General features: G+C 39.0%; 1 protein-coding gene across 1 annotated transcript in view; it reads right to left on the bottom strand.

Annotated features, from left to right (window-relative positions):
- LRP2 (LDL receptor related protein 2) overlaps positions 1–12,978 on the bottom strand; it is a gene marked incomplete at its 5' end in the record, with an annotated part of 182,270 nt that overhangs the window by 68,249 nt on the left and 101,043 nt on the right. Inside the window, 6 exons of the mRNA XM_081141970.1 lie at positions 1,149–1,388; positions 2,483–2,696; positions 4,039–4,216; positions 7,068–7,177; positions 10,678–10,821; positions 11,792–11,958. Of these exons, the coding sequence (XP_080998096.1) occupies positions 1,149–1,388; positions 2,483–2,696; positions 4,039–4,216; positions 7,068–7,177; positions 10,678–10,821; positions 11,792–11,958 (1,053 nt within the window). The remainder of the gene's footprint in view (positions 1–1,148; positions 1,389–2,482; positions 2,697–4,038; positions 4,217–7,067; positions 7,178–10,677; positions 10,822–11,791; positions 11,959–12,978) is intronic.

The raw sequence follows: 12,978 nt of genomic DNA, 5'->3' as shown, positions 1-12,978 counted from the left end.
TTACGGCTTTGAGTGCATGAAAGAGTTTATTTTTGTATTATTATTTATTATTGTATTATTTTCCATATGAACTGTAAACCTACTTTTGCCCACCTGTATGTATATACACACACAAATTGAGAGCTCAAATGTGATGAGATGTTAACAATTGTTGAATCTAGGTAAGAGTACAAAGATGCCTAACTGTATTTTTCAAACTTTCGGCATTTGAAATTTTTTAGGATGAAAAGTTGTGAGGAAAAAATTACTGATTTTAAAATATCTTTACAAGATGGCAACTTAGAACATTACTTTTTAGATACGCGAAAACAAAGATGTGTCATGAGAACACGTGAATCCGGTCATCAAGCGGTGCCAGAGCACTGACGCCTTCACCATGTGCTTTCTTCTCTCTCTCTACTGACCATTTCTCCCAACCCTTCATTCCCTTCATCCTTTTATCTTCCCTTTCTACCTTTTATTTCTATCATTGGCCTGTGACACACTCCTTCTAATGCTACTAAAAACTTAGTTCCTCTTTTGGTAACATACACCTAGAAGCCTCTTGGCTCACTTAGGAAGCAAGCGATCATTTTATACCTTCACGGCATATAAGCCCAAAGTACTGCAAAAATATAATTATTAAGGAGAGACTAATACTGTCAACTAATTTATTTCAACGCAAATATTAATAAATCAGATTGGGGACTATTTCATTACCATTCTAAATAGTAGTATACTTTCTACCCTAAATTTCCATTAATACTCAGAAATAGGATCCAGTTCTTCTGACCAGCAGCTCTGTGATACTTCTTGGAATCTCATGCTACATTCTCTTTTGCTCTAGGCCTGCCATTCTCACTGTGGTCCATGGACCAGCAACATAAGCATGCACTGGGGATTTGCTAGGAGAGCAGATTCTCTAGCCCTGCTCCAGACTACTAAATCAGAAAACCCATGGATAGGGCCCAGATCTGTATTTTAAAAGCTCTCCAATTCTGAAACACACTAAAGTTTGAGAACCACGTGAGGCTGAGCCAGTTTACTTAAAGGGAAAGACAAGCTTCATTATGTGCTGAACCCAAACATGGAAAAATGCTTTGCAGTACCAAGGATTTCAAAGTGGCACCAGATGGAATAAAATCTTACTTATATTGGAGTTGGCATACCTTGGCCTGCCACTGGTACCATGGCTTCTGAATGATCTGACAGTTCCAAGCTAAAGCCTCTTATTGCAGACAGCATTGAAACAACAATGAAAGAGTTGTAGGGAGAGCAGGTCTGGCTATCAGGATTGAGTTTAAATCCAGTGGCACAGGCACACGAGAACAGTCCTCCTGGTACAGGCAAGCAGATCTGCTGACAGGCATGCACGTTGTTGCTACAGCCATTTGAGGATCCGGCAGAGTCTAAATGAAATCAAAATCAGTTTGTAATTTTTGACCCTACCTACTTGCCTCTCCATTTCAAACTTTTAAAATTGAGTCACCAAATAACTCATTATAAAAGTTAATAACAAAGTATGGTATCTGAGTTCACAACTTAAAAACAATACTAGAAAGACTAGAGCTTATACAATTAACACCTAAAGGTATGAAAATAGGACCACAGTTATTATAAATAGTTAGAGAATGGAGCATCAATTAATTGTATTTCTTCCACAAATCATGCAAGAATTAGGGGGGGGTCAATATAATTTTTTTTTCCTTCTTGGCCTATGTACTAATATATAAAATTATATTCATTTAAACACATGATCAACAATGTGATAGGCATTTGTGATAAAATATATTAAGTAAGAGTATGTAAAGGTTTTTCACATGCAATAAAAATACCAGTGACAACGTAGGTTATAGGACAGCAAACAAATTGCTTGATAATCTTTGGTTAGAGACTAAAAACTATAAAACATGTCAAAACTATAAAAATAACCTCTAGGTCATAATGCTAATTTAAAGGGGCAAAACAAAAGTTAGATTATTTAAGGGGGGGAAATATGTTGAAATAGGCAACATCTAAGAGTATTCCTTTTAAGATAAAAAATTCCTTTTAACACTTTCTCACCAGTCATCCAATTAATATTTACTGAGCAATGTGCCAGAACTATTATAGTTACTGGGCTGAGAACATGAAACAAGACAGACAAAATGACTGTCCTTGCGGAGGTTACATTCTAATGAGAACTCAGGCAATAAACCAATGGATAATATGTCAGCGAGTGCTAGGAAGCAAAAGAAATGTAAGTCATTTAAAGTGATGGGGAAAGAATGGGAATGAGCTCACTCTAAAGTCAATCTGGCCTTTCAGATGCCCGATTAGTCTGTGACACTTAGCCATACTTAAGATATGGTTATCATTTTTTTAAATATTTTGGGTAATTTCAATTTGCGCGCATGTGTATGTACATAGGTCTGTGTGTGGGCATGTGTTTATATCTAAGTGTGTAGATGTGAATATACATTGTATATCCATGAATGTGTATGTTTCAGTGACAAATACTTACTGTGTCTATGGTAAACTCGAAGTCCCCTCAGATTTGGAGTGTTATCTCGCAAGACTACTTTGTTGGCCCCAGTAGCCTTGTCAACTCTTTCAATGACCTCATAATGCTCATCAGTGTAATAAAGGAAGGGACCGTAGACAGCAATTCCCCAGGGGTGAGAAAGATAGTTTACCAGAACCATTCGATTGGTACCATCCACGTTTCCTCTTTCAATCTAAAAGATTAGAATTTTGTTATTAACTGATTCATAGTGAAATGAGAGAAACATTTAAAACTAATATACCTGACATTTATACAGCACTCTGTCCTTTACAGAGATTTTTAATATCTATTTTCTGAGATGATAGTCAGAACGACACTAAGCAATAGGTCAGGTAAATGTCATTGTGCCCATTTCATTGAAAATGAAGCTGGAGTTCAAGTAAGTCAATCAACTTTCAAAGGTGGCAATGGTGAAGAAAAGGGGACGAAACCTCTTTCACCCCTGCATGTAACAATCTGGTCAAAGATACACAATTAATGTCCCCTTAAATATGTCCAACTGTGGGCCATTACACAGGAGTTGATTGACCCTACATTTAATATCATCAACAACTTCTACAATGGGGATAGGAAATGTGTTCTGTACAATCACAAAAAAGCTAGTGAGACTGGTAAGGCAAAGGGTAGTGCTGGTAGAACAGAACAGGTAACAAGCCTTAGTCAAAATGGTGGTAAACCAGAAAAGAACACACAAGAATGAAGTTCCTACTGGGAAATGACAAGTGGTCTGCTTCTGGAAGGAAAACAAAATGTAGGCACAGCTAGTCTGATTTCATTTCAAAAACGTGTCTCAAGTGCCTCCTTTGTGCTAGGATCTGAGCTGAGTACTGGCAAGAGAGACAAACGAGGCTGGCCCACTGCCTCATTAGACAAGGGCACCGAGCAGTTGCAAGAGCAGGTTGTGCGTTAGAAACTGACAGAAGTTCCAGAAAGCTAGAGCACAGGGAAGATAAGGTTGGGGGGGATCTGCTGAGGGAGTAATCTGGAGCAGATTAGCTGACTAAGCTCAGCTAAAGTGTTTGGAGCTACTCCTCTAGGCCAGGGTTCTAGCTGAGCAGTGATCAAACCTATTTGTTGTGGTTTTATGAAGACAACATGTCTCCATCATGAAAGTGGGTCCAGTAATGAGGGCCATGGTCTAGTCAAGGCTAGAGAGAAGTGGCTCAGAAGGGTGGAGGTGGCAGAAAAAGGCTGGACCTGAGGAAAGAGGCAGAGGACAGAGATTTTGTAATGATTAAGTAAGGAATGGTTATTAGAGTGAAGGAGAAATATGAGGGTTCTAGCCTAGGAGAAAGGATGGAGAGTCACACCACTAACAAGATTCAAGAGGGCAGAGCAGAAGTAGAAAAGGGAAAGGAGGAAGATGGTGAGTACTATGTGGGTCATGCTAAGTTGTACACAGAAATCATAGTATGTGACAAGAGCTTTCTCATCATTGCACACAACTCAGAACCATCAGCATCAGCCCAGAAAGTTCAGCAATGAAAACCAACAGACTAAAAGGGTGCTCATACCACTCCCCTGCTGGTGACGGCCCAGTAGAGCTTCTGTTCCTCTATATCAAGAGTGAGAAACTCCAAGTGTTCAAGGTCTCCAGTGAAAAGGGTCTTTGGAGATGTGCCATCCATGTGAGCACTTGCAATCTTAGCAGGAACTCCACTGTCAGTTCCTTGGTCTGACCAGTAGAGTTTCCTACAACCATGAAAAACACCAACATTAATGAAACAGATGCTGGATTAGAGTGAATGGCATCTCTAATTTAAATATTTAAATGAAAATATGTATTTCTTGTCCTCAAGATACACACAATTCAATGGAGGAAATCTGATACGTCAATATTTTTGTAAAATACAATATGGAGGAGCACTTAACCAGTACAATGTCTGTATTTGTCCTAGTTATTACTGGTATAAGGGTAATTTTAAATAGTATCTAAACCAGGAGGATATCATCTACCATTGGTGGATGATCATTTAGCCTGATCAAGCAGGTGGAAGGCTTATGATTAAGAAGGAGCCTACATCCCTTTCAAAAAAAATCACAAATTGCCCAGTATACTGGGAAGGACAAAGCTAATGTAAAAATTGTCAAGTACCTCCCTGCTTACCTCTCAGACTTCTTTTTTTTTTTTTTTAAATATGTCTTTATTGATTTCAGAGAGAGGAAGGGAGAGGGAGAGAGAGAGAAAAACATCAATGATGAGAGAGTCATTGATCAGCTGCCTCCTGCACGCTCTCTGCTGGGGATCAAGCCTGAAACCTGAGCATGTGCCCTGACCAGGAATCAAACCACAATCTCCTGGATCATAGGTCAGTGCTCAACCACTGAACCACGCCCAGCTGGGCCTTTATCAGTTTTTTTAAGGTCATTCCTACTTTAATTCCTGGCCCATAATTTTCACTATTAATCAATTATTTCATCACTTTCATCCGCTCTTAAAAATATAATCAGGTTTCCCTATTCTAAAATGTTTTCCTGTTATATTTTGACCTACACACGTTTATCTTTTTCTAATTTTTCAATACCAAACTCCTAAAAAGAGTAGTCCTACTTCCTTACCTTCCTTTCATTCTTTAACTCCTTTGTATATTGAATGAACATCCTCTCTCAAATGTCACCAGCAACTCTATAATTGCCTCAACCCTTTATTAGTGATCATCCACAGAATACTTTTCTGCAGCAATTGATTCAATAACATTGACCATAACTTTCTAAAGACTTTCTCTTTACTGAGCATCCAAGACATTATATTCATGAGTCTCTGTCTTATTTCTTCTCTCAGTTCCTCTGACAAAATCATTGCCTCCCAATCCAACTGGGCTGCTCTCCCTTTTCTGCTCCTGCTCTTGACTTCTCTTCCCTCATAGAATGAAAGATATCTTCAAAGCCACCTCTGCCAGGTGAAATTCCATATATCTTTTAAGATGCAGTCCAAGTAGCATCACCTCTATCAAGCTGAAAATTTCTCTCTGAAGAACTCTCATCCCATTTTTATTTTATTTTTTTGCCTCTCTTATGGCTCTTAACCATATACACACCTGGGTTATTGATATTTAAGCACGGGTCTTATCCAATTTACCAAGTTATAAATTCTTGAAGTTACAAAAATCATAGATCATGTCTTTAATAATCTTTGTACCTAACCCATATACCCTTGACCTTGGCAGAGACCATTTTCACTCATCAAAATCAATGTATACCTCTTCTTTCTTGGTAAAAAGCAAAACTACATGACCTGTCTTCCTTGTAGTTATCTGTGGCCATGTGACCAAATTCTAACCAAAGGAATGTGAGCAGAAGTAGTATGCATTACTTGTAGGCCTGGACCATAAAAACCGCCCAGCACATTCCCGAATGCTCTCCCCTTTACTGCTCAAAAGTTGTCAACACCCAGGATGACCTTGAAAGTCTCCTACTGAAGACCCCATCAGCCTGGGTCCCTGAATGACTGTGTAGAATAGAGCTTCTCCCACCATCTACCCAAACTCCAGGGCCCAAATGAAAGACAAAATTCTATTTTCTTTGAGCCATTATACATTTTGGAGTTTACTTCGATAGTTAACCAATCCTAACTAAGAGACCACCTAATAATGGGAGTACCATAAATAAATGTTTGATGAATGAATAATGCATGAGCTTGAGTTTCAAAAGAGGAACTTTAAATCTAAGCTGGTCTTTCTTCTAGAAAGGATAACTGAAAGCTAGGACAGGCCAGCAATCATAGAATTCTTGCTTTAAGAATTAAGATGGATTTTCACATCACCCTTACTTGAAGCGGAGAGCTAATACAAATTACTTCTTCAGTTCCCTTCCAGGCCTGAGAATCTGCTGGCTGTCAAACAGAAAATCAAAATCCACTTGGGATGATGTAACTATTCTTTTTAAAAGTCAATGCTCAAATTTTATAATTTATTATTCTAGTTTATAAAACAATATAAAATGAAACAACTGGTTAAACAGACCAGAGGATTCTAGTTTATATCATTAATTCCATTTTCTCCTGTTCTCCCTGCCCCTGGCCTCTTCTACTCCAATCCTGGCCAATCACTCTGAAATACAGATTTTGTTCCATCACTCCCTTCCTCCAAATTCCCTGCTGGCTCCTTATTTCTCTGAAGAATCGATCGCAACTCCTCAGCAATGATATTAAAGCTCTCCATGAATTGTCTAGAAACCTTCTCATCCTATAAGGCTTTTTTTTCAGATGTTATCTATACCCTTAAAGTTTTCCACATTTGCTCAAAGTCAGAATGTATTGCTCATTCTTATAATCCTATTTTTACATTCCTGAAATCCTCACTTGTTTGGAATTAATTTTCAGCCCAATGTTATTAATTTGAAGAACACAACAAAATACATAATATATCCTTCACATTAAATATACCACAGAGCTATTTCTCTTCCTCACTGAGATCTCTATTTATCAAATGTTGGCATATGAAATCAGAAAATGCCCTAGGTCTGAAATCTTCCATTTTACCAGACCATAATATTCACAAGAATGGTGCTGTACAGAAGGCGCAAGCCATTCATTAGCACTCACCCATTAGCAGGATCAACGGTTATGCCAACTGGAAAACCAACTCCAAGAGCTGTCCCATCATTGGTAATCAGTGTTTTTCTGTATCTGACATCTCCCTGGAGTGTCAAAACCTATAGCATAAAGTCACTTATTAGAACTGAGCTTCATAAGGGGAAAACAAAGGAGGCTGAGATGAAGGAGAACTTAAAACACACAACAAATTCCAAAGCATGATCAGGGACGAATGGGAGGTTTTACATGAGGTTCAGCTAATTCCTGATTGCATTTCAGGGCTATAAGGAAATCCACTCAGTAGAAAATGAGAGTAAGAAAAGTAAAATCACCTCTCAAATTCCTATTTTCAATTCACCTAAAATTTCAAGAGAGGAAATGTGTATGAAGAAAAGACAGATTCAAATGAGGAACATAGAGAATCTCTGCCAGAGAGAAACTACAAAAACCAAAAAAAAAAACTTTTGGAAAAAGATAAAAGAAAACTATGGAGGACAAATGGGAACCCCATAGCTCTCCTGCACCCCAGTGACTGTGCCATAGCACCAGTGGCCCATCACTGCAAACACAGTTGATCAAACAGTGTGAATTCTGTTCCAAGTTAACAGTCTGAGTTAAAATACATGAGTTCAAATCCCTGATCTGCCAGGTGTGACTGTAAAATCTGAAGCAAGTGAATTCACCTCTCTAAACTTAGTTCCTTTATCATTAAAATGTGGGTGACAATAGCACCTTCTGCACAGAGCTCACAATGAGGTAACACACTAAAGCACTTAACACAGTCACTGGCACAAGTGTGTTTAATAAATGTTTCCTATTTTCTTATTGGTCCATTTACCGGGCACTTAGTATGCACCAGGCATTCTACTAAGCATTATCGGATAATCCTCAGGATAATCCTGTGAGATACATACCATTATTATGCCCATACTACAGGTGATGAAAAAGAGGCCTAAAAAGATTTAGTGTCTTTCCCAATGCTATCTGTTTTTTAAAAAACATGTTTTTATTGATTTCAGAGAGAGGAAAAGAGGAGAGAGACAAAAACATCGATGATGAGAGAGAGCCATTGATCGGCTGCCTCCTGCACACCCCCCACTGGGATCAAGCCCACAACCCCGGCATGTGCCCTGACCAGGAATCGAACCATGACCTCCTGGTTCATGGGTTGACGCTCAACCACTGAACCCTACTGACTGGGCCCAATGCTACCTATTTTTAATTATTATTGCTATTATGTTATAATCACAATGTTAACAGAACCCTGAAACATCACAGAGAAATATGGATTACTGGACTAGAAGTAGTTTTTCTAGGAGCAAGGCTATTTTAATATGCACCTGAGATGGTTTGAGGAAAGAAACAACTAGTAAGAAATTAACAAATGTCTGTTGATTTGCATGTTTCTATAAAACTGTTTTTCAGTGCAAATAGTTATTTGTGTATCTGTGTTTGTTTCTTTCTCTGTCCCTCTCTCTGTCTCTATATGCATCTCTCTCCCTCCCTCCCTGTCTCTCCATCTCACACACACACACCCTTCTTCCCTCCCTCCCTCCCTCCCTCCCTCCCTCCCTCCCTCCCTCCCTCCCTCCCTCCCTTTCTCTCTTTCTCTCTCTCACACACACACACACACACACACAAACACACACACCCTTCTTCTCTCCCTCCCTCCTTCTCTCTCTCTCTCTCTCTCTCTCTCTCTCTCTCTCTCTCTCGCACACACACACACACACATACACACACACAAACACACACACACACACAAACACACACACCCTTCTTCTCTCCTTCCCTCTCTTTCTCTCTCTCTCTCACACACACACACATACACACACACAAACACACACACCCTTCTTCTCTCCCTCTCTTTCCTCTATAAAATTTTTTCCTCTCTGGCACCTTTCTTTTTCTACTACTTGGACTAAGATAATTTTTCTCTTTACAATTTGCCTTTTTCTGCTATAATTTCTCTCCTTTTCCTAGGCCTAAGGATCTCTTTAGTTAAAAGGAAAGTTCCTTCCTTGTTCTGTGGAATGTATCCAGCTCTCTCTCACACAACCATGTTGTCAGCTTCACTTTTCAGCTACAAAACTGCTGTTAAGTGAATGGGCACACAGCTACCCCTAGTGGAAAGCAGTTTCTTAAATGTCATTTGGAATTAATGCAGCTTTGTACTGAGTGGAGTCTAGAGAGATGTGAGTTCTGTATGAAGGGTCTTAGGCTTTAAATTTTGCCCGTGTTTTGATGAAGGGTGATATTTTTTGCTGATGTTATGAAAAAATATCTTCTGTCACTGACAAAGAGGGTTAAATCAGGCCAATTACTGAACTGTGATTTATAAGAGGGCAAAGTTAGAACACTGCCTAGGAATTGGGCAGTGACGCTGTTTAAACCAAATTCTTTGTTGTTGTTGTTGTTTGGGGTGTTTTTTTTTTATTTGTTTGTTAACCACTGAGCAACACCAGCCACGACAAGCCAAATGCTTAACTTCTATGGACTTCAAGTTCTTATTTGAAAAACAAAAAGCCAGAATCAGGTGAGCCTCCAAGTTTCCTCTCATGTTCAGAGTTAATGATTCTACCCAGTTTGATATCTTCCGGGGGATTAGTGTTTATGCATATTACAAATGTCTCCCTCATTGTGAATGGTTACTATGCTTGCCTGCCCTTGGGAATGTTGTGAAGATTAAAGATGATGTTTGTGTGAAAGACCTTTGCAAATTGTAAAGCACTGTCTGACGTGAGCTCCTCCTGTCGAATCTGCTGTAAATTGGCCAGTTGGTTGCTGTGTGCCTTCCTCATCATTAGTATTTTCTTTCTGAAAGCCCCAAAGAAAACTAACTTACTAGCTGGTGCCTAACTCAGATCAGTGATTGTCATTCTACACAGCCCTGCTAAATGCTCCTCTTGCAAGACCCTCCCCTTGCTTTAGGAATTTTCACTTTCAAAATTATTATGAATTAATAATCCCTTACATGTTTCAACCTTGTTCCCAGAGTAGAGAAAACCAATACTAGTCAAGTTACTTCTGATTTACTTCATGTCATTTCATACCTGCACCCCATCTAGAATTTCTTCAGGGAATTAGAGTAAAAAAGAACAGTTATCGCAGAAAGGAGAGTATCAAAGGGATTAGAATCAAGTTTCTACTTTCTGTTTCACTGTTAGGAAAACTATATTGGAGCCATAGAAAGATTTCCATCTTAGAACAGAGGTAGCCTATAAATTAAGTTTAGGACTAAAATAGCATTGAAGATTTGATGAGAAGAGACAGTGAAAATTCCCAGCTACTCTCTTCTTCCCTTTATGCTGAATTCCTTACTTAATTTTTTATTTATCTTTTTATATATTTTCATAAAACATCTTAAATTCTTCTATAGAAAGAAGTTAGTATTGATATTTAGGAGGAAACAAAATAGGGCAGTAAAAAGATCCAATACCTTATTTTTAAGTTGGTTTTTCTCCTTAGCTTCAGAGACTTTGATAGCTAATACTAATATCTCTTCGCTTTTGTTTCTGCTTAAAAATAATCTCAAAATTCCATGAAAGCATTTCCTGAGAACAGATTTTACATGAATCATAAACCAGTGTTTGTGTACATAGTATTATGGAATCATTACCTCAATTGACTGAGTTCCAGGGTTGGTGTAATAAAGGTTTCTTGATATCCAGTCTAAGGCCAGGCTCATAGAAGAGCCCAAACTAGACAGAGGAACAAACACTGTCCTGTTGGTGCCATCTGTCTTCACTCTGTGAATTTCACCCTGGAAAGAAAGCCATGGAGAGGTGAACTGTTTTAAGGCCAAAGCTTCTCCATGAAAACACTTCCTTCACTGCGGCTACTGCCAGCTGCTGTGTTTCTTAAACACTCCTCGGACTTGGGGAAGAGGCCAAGGTTCAGAACCATTGGGTGGCTTCTGTGTCTAATGCTAATGGCAGCAACACTTTGAAAACACTGATTTTTAAGTGTGTCACAGGAATACACAAGACTTACCATTCAGAACCTCTGATGTTGGCTACAGCAATTTACTTCTTAATTACCACAGGCCAGAGTCATAAAAATAACCCAAGTCTGAGGTGAGAGTCAGGAGGCCAGGAGTATATTTTGCACAGTGGTGACAAGTACCAAACACAGAGATCTTTCCTCTCCTCCTCATTTGTATTCTCTTTGCCTCTTCCCAGTCCTCCCAGGTTTCCTTCCTAAAGGGTGAGGAAAGGGCCCAATGGGAAAGGGACGTGTTCTGTTTATCCTCAAGGCAAAGGTTCTGAATGAAGGCCCCAGCATCACACCAAATGCTTCTCTGGGAATTCCCCTAAGGAACTACTGCTTTTTGTCCTGCATTATGATCATTTTTATGTTAGTCTAACATCTTCTATGAGCTTAAAGCTCCTTAAGAATAATCCTTGTGACTGCTGCTCCTAGGTAGCTGGAACCATGGCTAGTTCAGTGCAGGGCAAATGGTAAACGGTACTTGCTGCATGAATAAAGAATGCCCAGTAGCTTAAGCGTGCTCATTATTCTAAAGCTAAAGAGTTTTTTTCTGATCTTTGCTCCAGCCCGACTTCCCATTTACATCCTTCACTGAGTCAAAAAAAACAATTAAAATGTAGGGGTAAATTAATTTATTTCTGGGTCAGTTCCCTTTTATCAGCCCAGCAGGCATTTGCTAATAAGGTATCAGTGCAGTCTCTTTGAGAACAAGTTATATACTTTGAATGTTACTCAAAACTTACTGGATTCTCAACCCAATAGATGAATTCCTCGGAGTCATCAAATTCAACATCATAACCATTCTGTATCCCCGATACGGGAACCATAGCATCATTGCTCTTCACCTCAGGATGAAGGGAGATTCCAAAAATTACACTGCGTCTTACAGTTATTAAGAAAGGTTCATCATCTGTGAAAATAACAGAGTATCAGTCAAAATTATATCCCACTATCCCCAGATATTTAAAGTAATGAAAGGCAATGGACTGTTACCATCTTACGAAATTAACTACAATTGCAGCATTGCAGCAGTAAATATAATGCACGGTAGATATTTCATCAGACAGTCCAGGGCCTTCCATTGGGTTTCAGTGCGTTGCTGAGTCACCAGACCTCCAACTCCTCACACAGTGCCCCTGGACTTTCCCAAGGCAGGTTTACTTTACTCTTCATGAGTTCCTTATCCTGATAAGCCACCCACCACAGTGAAGAAGTTCTTTCCTTTCTACCGAGATAAAACCTCACTAATACTGAATAACAGGAAGAGTTGGATTTTGGGGGGGAAAAAGTGAAAGAAATCATAAACTATTCTCAGTGAATGGCAGTTTATTAGTTTTAAGTATGTTCAGAAAATAAAACAACTCTACAAAGCATTGCCTAGTATTTTTTAGAGACTTTAATTATTAAATAAATCCAATTTATAATCTCACCAATTGTTGTTTGACTAATGTCAGTCTTCCACACTAGGTTCTAACTTCCAAAAGGCAGTGACTATTTCTGATTTACTCACTATTTATGATGTCCCCAGGACCTAGCATATAATAGTTGCCTAATAAATATTTGCCAACTAGCTCGGCAGGGGTGGCTAAGCGGTTGAGCATTGACATATGATCCAGGAGATAGATCTTGGTTCAATTCCTGGTCAGGGCACATGCTCAGGTTGGGGGCTCATTTCCCAGTGGGGGGTGTGCAGGAGGCAGTTGATCAATGACTCTCTCATCATTGATGTTTCTAGCTCTCGCTCTCCCTCTCCCTTCCTCCTTAATATAATAAGGCCCTTTTTCAAAGATAGTCTTTATCCTAACCGTAGTCCCATTATCAAAAACAAATCTAAATTAATGAAATTCAAGAGTGGGGTTTTACTTTATAATTCTCTGAGAAAAAGAAAACTTTGGAATGGGAATTTTGTATTAAGACATATATATCCCAC

This window comes from Miniopterus schreibersii, assembly GCF_964146895.1.
Source record: "Miniopterus schreibersii genome assembly, chromosome: 7".
In the NCBI taxonomy this organism is placed as follows: domain Eukaryota; kingdom Metazoa; phylum Chordata; class Mammalia; order Chiroptera; family Miniopteridae; genus Miniopterus; species Miniopterus schreibersii.
This window is presented reverse-complemented; position numbering and strand designations above follow the sequence as displayed.